Raw genomic sequence first — 19,729 nt, forward strand, 5'->3', positions numbered from 1 at the left:
AAATATGAACACTGATAATAATAAGAAATGTTGCTTGAGCAGCAAATCATCATATTGGAATGATTTCTGAAGGATCATTGAAGACCGGAGTAATGATGCTGAAAATTCAGCTTTGATCACATAAAATACATTAGGTCATATTGGGTCCAAATCTCACTATTATGCATCATACTGTGGTTTCTTTGTTTTAAAATATCCAAAATCCCCCAAAACTCTGTTTATTTCCCATTTTAAATGGAATTTTAAATCTTTAAACGGTCCCACTGGACACAACACCCCACAAAATCTATCCTTTTGTTTTTTCATCACATCAACAAAGTTGAAATCCACTGATTGCAATTGCAAAAAGATCTTTTTGGTTTGGCCTGCGGGTCCATGATACCAGACCCTGACCGGTTTGTGCTCTTTCAGTGGAACATGTCTAGAAATACCAAAATGACAACAAGGTATGTTTCTCAGAAATTCAACAGAAAACCAAAACACGACAGCAAATCACATTATATAAGCATATTGTTTTTGGCATACCTGACAGCGCTTATCAGTGTCAATTTATTAACAGCCGTAAACCAGGGTTAACAATAATGAATGGAATCTCTTTTATCACTCACACTATCATACATGAAACATGAGTGCATTATATGTTAATAGGTGCCACAATAACCGCATCATCTCTTGAGAACAGACAAAGCCGGTTTGTTCAGAGGCTCATGCCGATTACACAGGATAAAAGCTTCAACTGTGTCAACAGGAAAATTGACACTGTGGATCTCCAGAGAGTTTTCATTACACTCCACAGGAGCCCAGTGAACTGTGTTGTTAAACATGCCATTTGAATTTGATCAAGCATTAGTATTATTGCTCTAATAAAAACACTATTAACCACCCAGAACACCATTGCAAACACAGCAACGTCCAGACAACAACCCAGAACATGTTACATTGTGCTGGTGAGTTTTTCACTGGCAAACACCACTTTTTTCCCCCCGGAACTCGTACAAATCTTGTTTTCTATGACAATTATCCTTTTTTTTTTTGTCTGCATTTTTGTAAGGGAAGTGGTGAAGACACTGGAACAATGTTCATTTTAGCATTAAAAAAAAATCTGATATTAAAATAGGAACTAATAATTCTTGTCTTGGTTCACCATCTATATATATTTACTATAATATTGGTTAAATAACACATTTACATTCAATCTGCTGCAGATATTTTTGTGTTCAAGGAATTTGACTTATTCAATCAATGACGGATGATCACACTTGTCATTTTGATGTTGAAATCTTAACGGCAGAAAACAGCCTTCAGCGTGAGCAAGTACACGTCTCACTTGTTCCAGCAGGATCCCGTATAGAACAGACGCACCTGCTCTTTCCGACAGCCAAGCTCAAGCTTATTTACATGTACACTATACTGTTCAAACGTTTGGGCTTGGTAAGAGTTTTTTAAAAAGAAGTCTCTTCTGCTCACTAAGGCTAGATTTATTGGATTAAAAATACAGAAAAAAGCAGTAATGTTGCTTTTCTATTTGAATATATTGTAAAATGTAATTTATGATCAAAGCTGAATTCTCAGCATCATTACTCAGTCTTCAGTGTCACATGATCCTTCAGAAATCACTCTAATATGATGATTTGCTGCTCAAGAAGATTTCTTATTATCATCAAGGTTGCGTACAATGGAGCCCCACATATGACATTCAGGGGGAAAAAATAGGTACAGTATATCGTGGACACAAATTAACAACTAATTTTTTTAAGTAAATCGTGTGCACGAGATAGCCTAATAATTTGTTCGCACAATATAAATCATTCCATTGTTTTAGTAAAATCAAAACAAGGGAACAAGTTAATAGGCCTACAACATGGCCAGTTTTCTTTTTCAATCTTATTTAAGCTTAAATCTTATTTAGTCAATATTTTACTTAAATTCATAAATTACAATCAATGTAATGATAATTTATAAGGTTACATTTTATTTCGATAGTTTAGACATTGTCCACTTCAGACATTCTAACTATAACTTTTAAACTACATGTCAACTAAGTCTCATTTAGAGTATTAGTAAACTGTTAGGTTAGGGTTCGGGTTAGTAGAATAAGTTGACACGTACTTGCAAAGTTACTTACAGTCAATGTCTGTTGGGAGCATCAAAATAAAGTGTGAGCAGATATTAAGCATTTAATATATTAAAGGGTTAGTTCACCCCAAAATGAAAATTCTGTCAGTAATTACTCTCCCTCATATTGTTTCAACCCTGTAAGACTTTCGTTCATCTTCGGAACACAAATTAAGATATTTTTGATTAAATCTGAGAGCTGGATCACTCCTCCATAGGCTTCTTAAGGGATCGAAACTGGCCGGCCCAGAAAAGTTATTAAAGACATCGTTAAAATAGTCCGAGTGACTACAGTGGCTCAACCTTAAGTTTATCAAGCGACGAGAATACTTTTTGTGCGCAAAAAACAAACAAAAATAACGACTTGATTCAACTATTCATTTCCTTCTCTGTTGGCCTCGAGATAGTTCACGTAGTGAAAGTTTCGATCCCTTAGAAGCATGGAGTGATCCAGCTCTCAGATTTAATCCAAAATATCTTAATTTGTGTTCCGAAGATGAACGAAAGTCTTACAGGATTGGAACAACATGATGGTGAGTCATTAATGACAGAATTTTCATTTTTGGGTGAACTAACCCCTTTAATACTCTAATGAGAGTTAGTTGACATGTAGTAGCAAAGTTACTTAGTAATGTCTAAAGTGGACTATAATGAAATAAAGTGTTACCATTTATAATTCTGCTTTTCACTTCTAAGTGAAACATGCTACTAAATTGAACAACTCAACTTATGTTTTCTAGTAAGAGCCGATAATGTGGAGCACTCACCATAAAGCACCACAAGCCAAGCAGTTTTTTGCCCACGTAAGACATTCGCTTCAGAGAAGTAATCGTGAGTGATCCACCATAAATCAGACTCAAAGGTCCTTCCCGAGTGCAGCTGAGGAAAGGTCATCTCAGGAAGAGCGTCAGCCCTGATGTTGACTGGAAGAGCTTTATCTCAGCAGATAACCTTCACACACCGGGGTCTTGCTCAACCACACACATAACCTTCATTATCAGGCCAACAAACAAAAACACAAATACTGTTGAAAGAAGATACTACACTAGCTTTATCTTTCTGTCAACCCTTTTAAAATCATTTCACATGCAACACATACAGTGTGAGCCCAAAAGTATAAGGCACACTTAAAAAGTCTAAATGTCATTGCATTAGATACAAAATATCACATTCCTTTCAAATGGCATTTGAAGGAAAGAACACATTCAAACAAAGCATTTCACAAAAATAATAGATATATTGATCAAAATAAAAAAAAACAATAATCAAGAAACTTTACGGCCGTACCATGAGTGCAGCAGGCGTAATGATATGACGCAGCGCCTGAAAATAGGCTACCTTCCGTCAACACAACGGAACTATTTTCAGGCGCTGCGTCATATCATTACGCCTGCTGCTCTCATGGTACGGCAGTGAAGTTTCTTGATTATTACGCAGGAATGAGAGTATAGTTCCTAGCCATATCAGCCTAGAAAATCGCAACTTTACATTTTCCGTCGGTCTTAGTGCACGATGCAACTACAAAAGAGTCAAGTTTTAAATAGGAAAAATATCGAAACTCTTTGGTCATTTTTTTTTTTTTATAGAAATGCTAATGGTCTTGTCCACTTCAATGATGTATGCTAAGCTATGCTAAAAGTGGTACCGCCAGAACCGGAGATCGGCTGAATGGATTCAAAAACGGTACAACTCAACAGTTTAACTCTGGGGGAGTTGTAAAATGAGCCTATTTACAAAAAAAGTGGAGTATCCCTTTAAGTAGTTACCGATTATATTTAAAAAAAAATATTTTAACTTGAAATTTTGCATGGGCTTGACGCATCTGTGATGAAGCAAAAACCCTCTCAACTGTTTCTTTGATCAACAAATCATCTCATATTATTGCTTCAGCACACACCGATATCAAACTACAGGCAAAATAAAAGATGACAACAATGCAGCTATGAAGTGAGAAGAACTACTTGTCAGAAAAGAGCCTTGTTACAGGAAAAGCTATGCTATTATGAAAATAGCTGATGTTATCGAACACAACGACAATCAGGCATTTTTAAACGATGCTCAAGTATTCAAATTCTTTAAGGCCACACAGTGTCAGAGTGTAACAGCACCATTACAGACATTCTGATGTCTCATTCTCATTCAATAAATCCCTGTTATGCAATACAACTTTAATGCAATCACACTTCAGCAACAAAACAATGCACATTTTACGAACACCTTAATAGTAATGACTGGAATGCCAGATTTTGCTCTAACACGACTCAATGTGCTCTGCAAAAGTCTTTCTACTTTGATATGAATGTGCTTGCCATTTCTTTGCAATTATTTGTGATAATTATTAGCAATTTCTGAGTGATCTTTTTTTTTCAGTGTTGGTGATGGAAGCGTTAATCAAAAAACAATCTATGCAACAACAGCACATTTTGCTTTGATTCAAATCAGCAGCAGCCAATCAGATTGCACATCATGCCCAGAGACTGGCAGCATTTTAGATGGGTGTAACCGGTCATTTTTGCTTGGGAAGCTTCAGAGCTCAAACCTCTCTTCCCACAGTGAGATGACATTTGGAGAATACACCTACAGCAAATCATTCATGTAAAAACAGGAGCGCTTGCATGCAGCGTCTTGCTGATGCACTTTCTCAGCTCTGTAAAATACACGAGTAAAGCTGGTAACGTGCCTAATGGCTGCCGAGAGGATTAACAGGGAAGGTTACATTGTTCATGTTAACACACTGAAACCAAAGTGTGACATTCTGTTCTGGCTCATCAACAAATGACCAAAATTTCATATAGGAAGCACAATAGTTTATTTCTACTCCATTGTTTAAAATTGTGCACTGAACTACTGAGTAGAACTAAACATTTCCTGTGTGTCTGTAGTGAAATATTGAAATTTAAAATGACTGTTTTCTATTTGAATATATATTAAAATGTAATTTATTCCTGTGATCAAAGCTGAATTTTCAGCATCATTACTCCAGTCTTCAGTGTTACATGATCCTTCAAAAAACATTCTAATATGATGATTTGCTGCTCAAGCAACATTTCTTATTTCTTATTATCAATGTTGAAAACAGGAAAGGGATAATTGTTTTTTTTAGCATTCTTTAAAGTTCAAAAGAACAGCATTTATTTGAAATATAATACTTTTGTAACAAATGTTTTACTGTCACTGTTGACCAATGTAATGACACCTTGCTGAATATAGGCTAATTCATTTATAATGAATTATAATTCATATAATATAATATTCATTTCATTTTATTGCTTTGAAGAGTAGTTTTAAATAAAACGACAAAAAAAACTATATAATAAAAATAATAAAATTATTCAAATTTAAAACAAAATTATTACTAAAATTAGTAGTAACAATAAAACTATTTTATATACAAGCTTTCAGTTTGATATTTGACAGAAATTCTCCATTTTATTTTGTTAAGACATCCATTAAACTCCTCCTGAATAAAACCGTGGCCTGGTGCAGGGCCGTTTAAAGGAATTTGGGGGCCCCAAGCAAAATGGACATGGAGGACATGCTGCTTTCACTACCAATGCTTAAAAACATCCCAAGCTAATGTTTGATGCACGGAATTTATTGTGTGGTTTTCCTAACCCCCATTGGTAAATAGATTATCACGGTGGAATAGTTATGCTATGCCACTTTCATCAAAACCTATTAGCTATAGCAATGTCATGTCATTAAATACGATAAACAGTGATTCTGGAACTCCTTAAACCGTTAAAAATGACATTTTTATGTAACGTTACGTTGTAACGTTATGTTATGTATGTAACGTTAACCATATTCTGTCCGTTCGAAAAAAAAATTGCACTAACTGTTCGTTACAAGCAGCATTTGCCGTCAGGCAGGTAGCTAACATACACATATTTTTGCTAGCCTAATGTTACCTGGTGCAAAATTACACCATTTGTACAAGACAAGTAGAGCTATTTTTATGCAGTGTAATTTATTACTTTACCACTATCTGGTATTTTTCTTAACCTTTTCTTCTTTCTTTTCTGGCTTCCTGAAGCATAATTCCGCTTCATGATAACTCCCGAGGAGGTTTGTATTTTGCCGGCAGCAGAGATCGCGTGGTTGGCTGGCTGCTGTCAGCTACTACTGAGGGGGCCCCCTTGAGGGGGATTCCGATAACAGTGTCATTGCACTTTACTGCATTGACTATCAAAGGGCCGCTCACAGTTTGTCGTTGCATTTTATTCTTAAACAGTCGTTGTCTTGGGGCCCCAGTCCAGCTCGGGGCCCCAAGCAATTGCTTGGTTTGCCTGTCCTGTTCCGACGGGCCTGGCCTGGTGATATTAATAGCAGATAGATAGCACCTTAACAAACTTACTAATGACACCAAGAAAACCCCATACTATTTCAGGCTTATACCAGGCAAAAAGTAGGGCATTTTTGTTGTGCATTTAGAAGAAAGAGAAATACCTACAGGAGTGTCTCAAATAATTCGAAACCACTTCCTTACGTGAAAGCACTGTGTGTAAGTTCAAAACAACAATTCAGTACAAAACAACTGGATGTTTAGTGATTAAGAAAAGGCTTGCCAGGGAATGACAGCACCGAGAATAATCTTGTTAAACCGCATGTAACTCACCTGTCTTTGGCCTCACACAACAACAGCCATGTGTTTATACAGGTCAGTTATGAGAAAACCAAGAAGCCATGAGGAAATCAGTATGGATTCATTTCCTACTAACTAATTACACTTAATGGTGCTTGTTAGCAAATACTAAAGCTGGTCTCAGCTCAGCACGCAAAAGACTGAGCAAACCTCAGGCAACAGAAGCATCATGTGAGCAGGACGACAGGGTCAGAGACGGTGAACAACATCCTTGTGCTTATCACCCTCCACTGACTCATCGGTTTTACCACTGGCCCAGTGACAGCACAGAAACTTCAACATGATCTACCTTTGAAACACTAAGCCTAGTATATCAAGACAAACTGGCCACCTGGAATTTCAAAAATTATATAGGTTTTGTGTTTAAAAAAGACAATGATGGATAGAACAACAGAAGAGATATATACACACACACACACACACACACACACACACACACACACATACACACACACATATATATATATATATATATATATATATATATATATATATATATATACACATACACACATATTATGTAAACAAACTTATGTTAGATGTGATTAATTGCGATTAATCGATTTGACAGAAAGACCAACAGATAGGTAGATAGACGGAGAGATGTTACAAACACAAGCTTGTACAATATAAGAATGATGGATTTGTCAAGCACATGATACGTGATGACGACACATTCATCTCTCAACACTCTTGACCGACTGAAGATCTGCAAACACTGATCAGAATGAGTTCTGCAGAAAATACTGAGACATTCTGGCTAACATATGGGAAGAGGAGGCATTTCCACATTAGCATGAAGGATTATATAATCTCCCAAACTTCACTGAACTGGTGAAGACACAGCACTACAGCACAGCAGACTTTTTGGCAAATTTTAGCGCCCTCTGTTGTCTCAGGGGGGAAAAGCATCTCCAACGAATGACTAGCACTGAATATCCTGGATCCAAAACCAGTTCTCAACAATATCAATGACAATGTCAGTTGGAAGTCTATGAGGAAAGACGTTCCTGAGAATTTAAAGGCAGGAATATGCATTTCATAAATATTTTTTGAAGCACTTATATTTGTTCTTTCACACTGTACAAACATGAATGTTGTTTGAGCTTTAAAGATCCTTGTAGTGATGAGAACTATTAGGTGTGAGTGGCTTCACAGGTATAATTGTGCATATAGTCCTGAAGTTACTGCTTGGATTTACATGATAGGAGTTCAATTCTTAAAATACGCTACTGTAAATGCAATGACAAGCTGTGTATTATCGGTTTCAGTACTGTCACCTTGTCTTTTTATAAGAAACTTCAAATAATTTTCTGTGGTATTAACAACAGCATTCCATTATAAAACCCAGTACATTCCGTTAAGCATGTCTTTGTTCTCCCGTTTCCTTCACGGTAACAGTCAATCAAGTTGAGGCACTCACATCAATATTATAACATAACATAACATAACATAACCAAGACAATATCAACAAGATTTTTGGATGTATAACCCTTAGTGGCAAAACAGAGGGGAAGCCAAGAGGTCGTAACAGAACACTTCACACACACACACACACACACACACACACACACACACACACACACACACACACACACACACACACACACACACACACACACACACACACACACACACACACACACAGAGAGAGTGGCTACTGTATACTGCAGAAACAGTATGCATGTGTGTAATCCTGTATCCCACAATGCAATGTGCAACACCTGACCAATTTGCAGTGTGATGAATGTCATAAAAGTGATTTTAGTTTTTATGGAGGGTGATTCACTCAGTAAGCAATACGCTAATATTCCATTCTGAAGACTGAACACAACCAGCGAGACCAACAGAGAAATTCCAAAGGTGCTCAAAAAAGCAAGAAATGGTTGTAATGAAACAGAAATAGACACAAAGAGTGAAATTCCTGTGAGGTCAGAAGAGGTTACTCGAGAAGCGCTTTTATTGGTGAACGACCCTGAAAAAAAAATCTAATAAAATACACTCACATTCACACACACTCAAAACATTTTCCTCCAACAAATTGAGAGTAAAATAAAAAAACAACTGTTCGCATTGTAAACGCTGAGGAGAGATACAGTGAAAGAGCCAGGAAATATTCCTATAAATATTGCAACAAATGTAAAGAAGACACATATAAATACAAGAATATTCTATAGATTTAGAAAAGGAGAGTGCAAAACCGTTCTGATGAGTCCTTATTACTCTCAATACACATGAGAACAAATGTGTGTTTGTGTGTGTGTGTGCATGCGTTTGTTTGTCGTGTTCCCAACACTGTGTTGACATGAGAAGCTGACTAATCAGTGGGGAAGGTGAGCCAGGAAAGTAAGGGAAGAAGAGGGAGAGTAGACACAGACAGGAAGAGGGTGTGGCTTATCAGGTGAGTGCTTCTTCCTGATTGGGAGATCGTGTCCTGATTGGCAGCTCTTAGAGACCAGCATCATTGTAGGTGGGGGTGGGAACCTTCAGGATGCTCTGGGCATTCTCCTCCACCAGGGGGCGCCATTTGACTTCTCCTGTTAAAAGCAGGTCCTCCCCATCCAGAGCATCGATGTACTGCATCTGTGTTGGAAAAAACAACATCTGGATTATGCGCAGGTGACACTTGGGCTTCTATACAATGGAAGCATATTTTGACCAAGTTTGAAGGCAAAGGCTATTTTTTCAGAAACTTCTGGCTGGGGCAAGTTGTCACATATGTTTAAAATACTGTAAAAAGCCTGCGTGGAGTGTGAACTGCATCAATTTTCATAGGCAAATCTTTCTTGCCAAGACCTTCGGACACGAAGCAAATGTAGTCACTGACTTCCAAAAATAACTAAATAAATAAACAAACAAAATAAATCTACACTAGTTAGTACTTCACTATAGTGAAAAGTGTGGCTACTAGCCCCACAACAATGAATTCATGAAATACAAGTGTGATCCAAACTCAGGGGCAGAACCTCACAGCGAGCCTGATCAAATCCAGGCTCAATTTACATCATTTCTACAACAGCGCTGTAAAAAGACAGACAGACTCCATGAATTCACCTCCTAGTGTTTAAAGCAGGAAAACTAATTAAAACTCGACTATAGTGAGGACAGCTGTGCTAATGAATGCAGGACCAGAGCAGCGTCATGGGAACTCATTACAAACCGATGAAAACTCAACAACAGACACTTACAGCTATAAAACCTTCCTGGATGAGCCATGCGTAAAGGGAAAAATTCTGTCATCACATACTCGCCCTCATGGGGTTACAAACCTGTATGAGTTTATTTGTTCCGTTGAACACAAAAGAAGATATTTGAAAGAATCTTAGTTATCAAACAGTTGACGATAGCCATTGACTTCCATAGTGTGTGTGTGTGTGTGGGGGGGATTACAATGGAAGTCAATGCATCCTAAAATGCAACAAATTTTCAAAACATCTAATTTTGTGTTTCACCAAATAAAGGAAGTGCAAAGCGTTTGGAATGACATGAGGTCGAGTAAATAAAGTCAGATTTTGGGGGGCGAAAGACGTATCTATCCACATCTCAGCTTGGAAAAAAGTCGCCACACTTTAAATGAGCCAGTGGACCATTCTTAATGCTGCAGGAGTTTAAAAACTCAAATACACACACAGTGATGTCAGAGCTAGCGGGTGTTTGTCGGGAGCAATTAGCGTTGAATAACGATGCAGTCAAGCACCGGCGCACATATGCATCAGCGTGTGACTTCATCAGGAGAGGCCGCTGTCGCCATGACGACGGTGTCCCTCTCTGCGCTGTGTCATCAGTCGCTGCACCTGTGACTGTTTTCTTTTCGTTTCACCTTCTGCTTCTCCCTCCATCCAGAGCTAAGCAGGCCCCTGACACTCGGATGACGCTTATCTGTTGTTTTTCTTTCTTTTTCGCAGAATGCCTGCAGGCACCTGCTGGGTCGCGTATAACACACACCTCGCGCAAACACACTAGTTTGTAATAATTTCCTGCCCGCACCTGTAATGAGCTCATGGCCTCGGCAGTGATGGAGAACACTCATTGTGTGTTTTGTTGAATGATGGAGACCGGACGATGGTGGTCTTCACACGGACTTTATTCCAGGTAATCATGTATTGATGGATAAACATGCCGGGAAAAAGTCCAAGGGCGGAAACCTGGTGAATTTATTAGGGATGCACCGATATTACCCGTTTTTGTTTTTGTTTTGAACAAAACAGTTCAATCTGCTCTATTTCGGGTCAAGAACTCAAGACTTACAGATGTAAAAGCCTGTTAGCGTAGCGGAAACTACTGACACACATTGGCGTGACAACACTGGCAGGTCAACAGTTCCTGTTTGTGTTTACATCCGTGTTGTCACGCCACTCTCGCCAGAGGGTAAGGTGTGTGCTGGAGGAATCTCTCGAAGATTCACGCCAATGAATCAGCTCGTCTATGAATGTAACGTGGTTAAAGCAGAAAACTGTATAAACTTTGCAAATCCTTGAATTACAAAGGATTTGGCACAAGTAATTGTTTAAAATGTGTGTTTCTCAATATGAGAGTCAGAGGTAGGGCTGCACGATTTGATAAAAAAAAATACATGTGGTGATTATTTTGACAATTTCATATATATATTCATTACATACACTACTAGGGATGCACGATATATCAGCCAGCATATCGGTATCGGCCGATATATGTTAATTTTTAAAATTACCGTTATCAGCCTGAAAAGAACATCTGGCCAATATATTAAAGCCGATAAATAATAGATTATTTCCTTTAGCTGAGACACTTCAGAGGCGCACTGTTCAACATGATGGTTTTGAATTGCTTGAAATATGATTGGAATCACTTCAAAAAAGGAAAATACAGCACAAGTCTGTCATATAGGCTACATACAATTATAATGAGAACATAATAATTGTGTGCTTGGGACATGGATTTTAATGGTGAGACTTTTGTTTTTGTAATCAGGTTCTCAAATTATATAAAAATTTATTGGCTAATATATCGGTTATCGGCTTTCAAATATAAAGAATTATCAGTTATCGGTATAGGGCAAAATGTTCATATCGGTGCATCCTTCACTACCATTCAAAAGTTTGGGGTAGGAAAGATTGTTTCACATATTTGAAAGAAGTCTCTTTCAGGCTCACTAAGACAGCATTTAATTGATCAAAAATACAATAAAATATTGTGAAATATTATTACAATTTAAATAACTGTCTATTTTAAGATATGATTTATTAATATCATGCTAAACTGAATTTTCAGCATCATTAAATTCAATCTTCAGTGTCACATGATCCCCCAGAAATCCTTCTAATATGCTGATTTAAAAAATTTCGTATTAATATCAATGTTGAAACAGTTGCGGTCTAATATTTTTGTGGAAACCGTGATACATTTGTTTTTCAGACATATTTGCTGAATAAAAGTATTACTTTTTTTTTTTTTTTAAACGTACCCCAATATTTGAATAGTATTATGTAAATATATCAAATCTGTAAATAATTATTTTGTGTTCATATTGTACCTAGAGTTGAAAGCAGATTCAGACCACATTATTGTTCACTTTTGTAGTATAGGATCTCAGCACTTTCCATTCAAACTGTTTTTTTTTTTTTTACTTCTGGAACGCAGTCAACTTAAATTATATTATTTTATTATATTATAATACTACATTTATTATTCAAAAACTCATCTTTCTTCCACAAAACCCCAGGTGCTGTTTCATTAAAGGGACAATGTGTAGGAATTTCTCCCATCTAGCGGTGAAATTGTATTTTGCATTCAAACGAATTGTGCTCTTCAGTGCCTCGCTTTTTCAAATGCGTGTTGCATCTACGGTAGCCGTTATGTACCAAAAAGCTATGACAGGATGTCTTCTAATAGCACCTCGTCGAGTGTTCCTTCGGGTGAACAGGCTTGTTATTTCAAACAAACTGCAACTTGACACAACGAACAAACGAATGTTACAGTATGAATTACTGACTGTGAAACTTGCCGGGGCAGTGACAAGCGCCTCTCACTGCTGCTCCTCCGCTTCTGCTGCTTTCAGTTACGTCACGCTGGCTCTGAACGAAGACGTGTTGTGGAAACGCGTTGGCCTAGTACTTTTTGTCCCTCTCTGCTATTATAGTTTTTCAAGATGGCGGAACTACATGGAAGCCTCCGTGGACCTACCCGTCCCATGTATATAAAGATAATAAATTCTTCGTTTACGAGGATAAGTCAGATAATTGGCAGAGGTATTTGTACACCATTGAGGGCATATTTATGAATAAAAATATTGATTTTAGATTAAAAAAAACTAAAAAAGTACACATTGTCCCTTTATATTAAATTTGTATGGTAACTTTGACATTATAACTGAAATATACCCAAATTTATTGGAAAGAAAACAAATCAGAATCAAACAAAGACCTTGGGTGCTTCTTAAACGGAATGCTGCATATCCCTTCATTCAGCTAATTTATAATAATAATAATAATTCATTACATTTATATAGCGCTTTTCTAGGCACTCAAAGCGCTTCACATGGAAGGGGGAATCTCCTCAACCACCACCAATGTGCAGCATCCACTTGGATGATCCGACGGCAGCCATATTGCGCCAGAACGCCCACCACACACCAGCTTACTGGTGGAGAGACGACAGAGTGATGAAGCCAATCAGTGTATATATATATATATATATGGGGATGATTAGGAGGCCATGATGGACAGAGGCCACTGGGCAAATTTGGCCAGGATGCCGGGGTTACACCCCTACTCTTTCAAAAGACATCCTGGGATTTTTAATGACCACAGAGAGTCAGGACCTCGGTTTAACGTCTCAACGCTCTTTGATAATATAGTGTCCCCGTCACTATACTGGGGCGTTAGGACCCACACAGACCACAGGGTGAGCGCCCCCTGCTGGCCTCACTAACACCTCTTCCAGCAGCAACCTGGTTTTCTCAGAAGGTCTCCCATCCAGGTACTAACCAGGCTCAGCCCTGCTTAGCTTCAGTGGGCAACCAGTCTTGGGCTACAGGGTGATGTGGCTGCTGGCTAAAATTTGCTCAATTTTTTTTTTTGCTATAATAATAATATTCGTAAATCTAGCCTATGTGACATGGTTGTGTATGATGTGGCAATAGGGGACAGCCTATACACTGGTCAAAATCGGGCAGACTACCCACTTTTTTTTGGAAATTGTCAAGAGGTGGTTGTAACATACTCGGCACGGCTCGTAATTCCAGTATCAACGGTTTCCGCGCGATTTCTCCCAAGAGAAAAAAAATTGCAAGTTTGTACAACAGCTCACAAACTTAACTAATCACTAAATTGCACCGTGTGTGCCTGGCTTACCAGACACTTTTCATGATTAGTCAATCACAACAGTCAAAATCAACTCTCGATTATGTTTTCGATTCATTGTGCAGCTCTAGCATTCGTGCTGTTGAGCCTGAAGAGGGGCTCATGAAGGGGTGAAAAGGAAAGGAAAGCTCTCCACCAGCAGCACACTGTAAATGCTGACCTCCAACTCAATGAATGTCACATTATGGGGTGGAGAAGATGGGGGCGTTTGCTTGTTAGACACGGTGCCAGTTGACTTGAGTGACGGAGTGGGTGACGTGCAGCACTCCAATGTGTTTATGTGTGTGAGGAAGCCGGTGTTGTACATACAACATGTCTCTGTTAGCACAGGAGTAGAGAACTGGCCTCTGACCTTTCACACACACACACACACACACACACACAGACGTGTGCAAAGATACACACTGACCTGTTTGCGAACATATTCAACCATCATCTCGAGCTGTCTGGGGTCTTCACACTGTCTGTTAAACATATTCCTCCAGAGCGCCGCCGCAAGAACGCAATCGTCTGACAGAATTCCCTAAAACATACAGTAGAGACACATGAGCCCTAAACTTTACTGTTAACTCTCGACAGTTATTGATTGGAAAGTAAGTAGTCTGAAATATCACCTTTTTGTCTAAGTGGGTGGATCTAGGTCAGAATAAGTTACAATATGCAAAACTTATGAGTACTGATAATGCTCAACAGCTTACCTCATCATAACCAAAAAGTGCAGCGTAGAACGTCTCCGTCAACACCTTCATGCTCTCTTTTCTATGAATGGCATCAATCTGTGATAAAAAATAAAGTGAGACAATGAAGGCAAATCATAATATTCAGATCAATTTACCATAACTAATGACAGACTAAAATAAAGCAATAAAATATTAATGCATCATTTAGACACTTAAATGCAAAGTGAAACAATGAAGCAAAACACAATAGACCAATTTGACAATACCCAGTAACCATCTGAAAACTTAGCCAGGACAATTAATCATAATTAACAATATGCCCATTTCGATATTATGGGCACTGGCCAGTAATCCTGTCGGAAAAAAATTAGATAATAGTTAAAGGGAATAAATAAATGATTTTGGACCCTGAAACCAGTAACTGAAAACTACAATCACGTCTTATCTTGCGCAAAAAAAAAAAAAAAAAAAAAAACTTTACTGTGACTTTTGTTTAAATTGTGAAGCAAGGTAAAGGGTATCTTAAAGGTGCTTAAAGCTAACTAGTTACTAGAATAAAATAAAATATTTAGCCATTAACGGATCATTTCGGATCCAACAACCAGCCACTGAAAAGTACAATCACACACAAAAAATTGTGAGTGGAGATTCTTCACAGTGATTTTTGTATAATTTCTGAAGCATCATTTAGTCGCTAACAGGTGATGAAGCAATTTGAGTCTCTGCCTAATTCTGAGATCAAAGTTATGCGTTTAGTGTCAGAGCTGGAATTGTCCTTGGCAGTAAGTATCCAACATATGGAGGATAATGCAACAATCTTACGCCCGAAAACAAAAGCAGGACTGGATCTGAAGCGAGGGGCCTGTCCAGGTGCTTCGCTCCAAATGAATCTAAACACACATACACACAACGGCCACAGACACCAACCCTTGGGAGGTTTTGGGAGGGGAAATTTTCAAAACAAGTGTGTTTATTCTTAAGTCTTGTATGTCAGGTTTTCTGCATGCTTGGAGTACGTCGGGTCACTATGTGTGTGTGTGTGTGTGTGTGTGTGTGTGTTCGTGTACACACGGGGCAGAAAAGCACCTGTGCATAATTACGCAGACCTGCAAATAATCAATCTCATCTGGCTGTGCTTTAACTCTTCTACCCTCCCCGTCCTCTCTGCACGCTCACTCTCCTTTGTGTTCATGCCTACAGCCCAAAACATTCCACGCAAGTATGTGAACGTTAATTCTAAGCAATTCTCTTTCACTTTCAGAGAACTCATGATTCAGATATTCGATACTAGTAACCTATAGGGTCACCAAATTAATGAATGAAGTCAAGTTACATTTATTTATAAAGTGCTTTATACACTATATATAGTTTCGAAGCAGCTTTAATAACAGGAAAATAACAGTGTTGATTTAGCAAAAATTAATCAATTATGAAACAAATTCAATTCAGCTATAAAGCAGCTCTACAGAAGTCAGCAGTGTCATTAGTCAATTCTGATACACTAGTGTTAGTACACTAATATTTCTGAATATTAGTTTTTTTTAAAGCCCTGATTGACCAAGCCACATCAAATCTCAATGAGTCTTTTTGCTGAAAAAAAATCAAAAGACTCAAATCACCTGAATTAATCAAAACTTTAGACTAGATTCCTTGGAATCAGAGAATCGATTCTATTTAGGTTAACCACTGTCATAACGTATCAATGCTTGAGTAAGGATGTTTGTCACCATCACAGTAAAGCAAGACATTAGTCAAGTATATACAATTGGAACTGCACGCTTGCAACACACTACTTTGCATACTTGAGTATGTTTCTTTTCTCCTCTTACTTGCGTCTTTAATTTTTCCTCCCAGTGTCCACCCTGATCTCCTCTCCTGTTCATTCATCTTCGTCCCTCAATCCTCCTTTCCTATGTTGTGACGCAGGTTGGTAAAACCAGGCTGGGATATTTAATCCCTCACACTAATCAGGCTGAGGGACCAAAAACTGCTTGAGAGGCAGAATCTCGCTCCTATACCGCCAAATTAGTGTCATATCTCACTTCACTGTTATTACTACGGCTTAGAAAAACTCCCAGAATCACACACACGCCCCAGCACACTCGTGAGTGTGTGTAGAGGTCAAGTTCAAGGGGGGTTTGGTCTAACATGGCACAAATGACAAGTATTTTAGCACAATTAGGCGAAGTAACCTAACCGTAGTGAGGATTGAGTGAGTGGGGGTCCTTCCATCTCCAGCACTGTAACTGTATCCCGATCCAACAGAATGGACCTGTTACGGACCTGCCAGACGCGCTGATTAAACTCCGTTTACACACGATTTTTCACAGCTTAAAAAATAACGTGTTCGGGCACAAAGTGAAATAACTCCTCGCTTCTGACCTGTGAAAACAGACTTCCACATCAGGTCAGAGTGTACAAACATGTGCCGGTCTTCACAGAGCCAGTGTTCACAGCAAATACAAGCTGTTAGGGTTATTCCATTATCACTTCACTATATAGTAACTTAAAAGAAATATTTGACCCAAAAATGACAATTGTGTCATAATTTACTCACTCTCATGTCATTCCAAACCGGTTTGACTTTCTTTCTTCTGTGGAACATTAAAGATATTTTGAAGAACATTGGCGTCCAAACAACATTGCTTTCATTGCATGGATAATGCTACAATGAATAATTTTTTTTCACAGAAGGAAGAAAGTCATACAGATTTGAAACAACATTAGCAGAAAACTTTTTCCAGTCCAATAAATAAAGGCTGTTTTGCCAAATGAGTCACTGAAAGTATCAAGAATGACCCGGGCCTCATTGGTTCTTGCGGGAGCTAAAACATGCTTGAGCTTCCATTTACCAGGTCTGAATGTTCATATGTTAAAGCCTAAAGTAAATTTGTTCATCATATAAAGCTATCGTGACTCTTCAGACAATTTGGACTGAACCACTCAATTCATATGGATTAGTTTTACGATCTCTTTACAAACTCAAGTAAAAGTGGTAGTTGTGTAGACTGTCAATGGAGGGACAGAAATCTCACAAATAATCTTTGTTTGTGTTCCAAAGATGAACGAAAGTCTTACAAGGTTTGGAAGGGTGAGTAAATGATGACAGAATTTTTATTTTCAACTACTACTTTAAGCTACAGTTTAAAAAGTATGAATGTCACTGGGGTCACTGTATTACAAAAAATACAAGCAAAAAAAAAATAAACAAGCAGATAATTAGAGTATATGTTGCCTTGTTGCTAATGTATGAGGATTGTTAGCCAGTTTACTCTGCAGGAGAACCTACAAGAACTCAAGTGAGAGAAAGACTGTGATGGAAAATGAGGTCACTTTCCTACAGTGCCACTCGATGGCCGCTGCCAGGCCTGAGGGGTCAAATGTCTTCAGACCCGAATGTACCTTTAGCCAAAATGCGCACCACATCACACCACAATCCACCTCACATCTCATTAGCCATCATGCATGCTCCAAAAAACTGGAGGCAACGTCATACCAATAGCGGCCTTTGCTGTGTTTTACTTGAAATGGGCCTCGCAACAGAAAGGGCCTCCGCTTGTGCTCGAAAAATAGCCCCACACCTCGCTATATTGCGCACACACCAGGGGTTTGGGGCAAAAATGACACTAAATTGAATAAAAAATGCCCCCAAAATTCAAGACATGGGCCAAAAAATGTCCCTGTATGAGTTCTTGTTTTTATATAACAGGATATAGTTAGGCAAAACCATACAAGCAAGAATGCAGTTTTACAAATATCAGCGTGTTTGCAAATGTGATACTGATTTTATACAACAGTTCAATAAACAAAAATATAAAATTAGGTGACTTTTCATTTTAAGACTCAGAATATTGTCTGTTTTTGCTCTATTTTGCCAACGAAAATTGTTCCAAACAAATCCACAAGAGTCACTGCACGTCTCCGTAGAACACAGTGATGTTTCTTTACTGAATGAATTAGCCATTTTGAACGAATCGTTTGACTGAGTAATTCAATGACTCACTCTTTAAGACAATGGTTTGCTGCCACCTACTTGTGGTTTTAGTTTCAATTTTTAAAAGTATCATTTCATTTTAGCTTAAGTTCTTGAGAGAGTGAATACTGTTTTTGGTCATGATTGTAACAATAGTTCTGGTTAAAGAGATAAAGAGATATAATGTGTAAATAGTGGGAGAAATAGAATGTGTTTATAAATAGACAATTAAGAGTGAAATATGAGATAACATTGTTAAATATAACAGAGATAATAAAGTAATTGCAGTCGCATTGCAAAGGCCGCCTCTGCTTCATACACATGATGGAAATGAGCTGCTGGGCAAAGTGACAAGTCAAAAGTCAAACGCCTTTTCCATTTCACACACATTTACTTTCATAGAATATGTGAATGAGTTCTGATCAGCAGAGTTTGACAACTGATGACCGAGCAATGAGCATGTTTATTTAATTGCTCGTTTATAAGCCAATTACAACTATAGGAAATAAATGTACGCATAAACATTTGGAGGAAAGGATGCCATGTATGTCAGAAAATGTCAGTACATTTTATCTAGAAAAACAAAATCATTTCATTAAAAATACAAAAATCCCACATGCTGCTTTAGCTTCTAAGGAATTCAATATTTAAATATTGAAAATATTTAATAAAATATTACATTTAATATTTTATTTACATTGTTCATTTTCATTTTAAGATGTTTTATTTAAGCCATTAAAAGTTATCCACCAAAGGAAAATGTGTTTATCCATTTTTCTTTTCAATATTGTTATTAATATTCTCTATTTACCGATTTTGTGTGTACATGAAATCTAAAGGATGCTGATGAATGCAATTAATACATTCCACATGCTCCATTTCATTATACTCATAAAGCATGTCATGTCATCAACTAGAACAACAAGTTTATAGACTCTACATGGGTATACCAAGGTTTAACAAAGAAAAAAAAAGT

The 19,729-nt window shown here is 37.8% G+C and overlaps 1 protein-coding gene across 2 annotated transcripts in view; it reads right to left on the minus strand.

Moving 5' to 3' along the window:
• Window positions 1–19,729, minus strand: part of LOC130104029 (ubiquinol-cytochrome-c reductase complex assembly factor 1) — a 102,591-nt gene that overhangs the window by 74,112 nt on the left and 8,750 nt on the right. Inside the window, exons 7-9 of one of the 2 annotated variants that reach the window (XR_008809427.1) lie at window positions 14,799–14,876; window positions 14,510–14,623; window positions 8,773–9,343 (exon numbers count right to left, since the gene is read on the minus strand). Coding sequence is in view for 1 of the 2 variants with exons in the window: in XM_056270418.1 (XP_056126393.1) it covers window positions 9,209–9,343; window positions 14,510–14,623; window positions 14,799–14,876 (327 nt within the window). In the remaining variant the exon portion in view is untranslated. Of the gene's footprint in view, window positions 1–8,698; window positions 9,344–14,509; window positions 14,624–14,798; window positions 14,877–19,729 lie in introns of those variants that run through there. The other variant, XM_056270418.1, reaches the window with a different exon arrangement.

Source organism: Rhinichthys klamathensis, unplaced genomic scaffold (genome assembly GCF_029890125.1).
Source record: "Rhinichthys klamathensis goyatoka isolate OS25496 unplaced genomic scaffold, OSU_Roscu_1.1 h1tg000303l_1, whole genome shotgun sequence".
In the NCBI taxonomy this organism is placed as follows: Eukaryota; Metazoa; Chordata; class Actinopteri; order Cypriniformes; family Leuciscidae; genus Rhinichthys; species Rhinichthys klamathensis.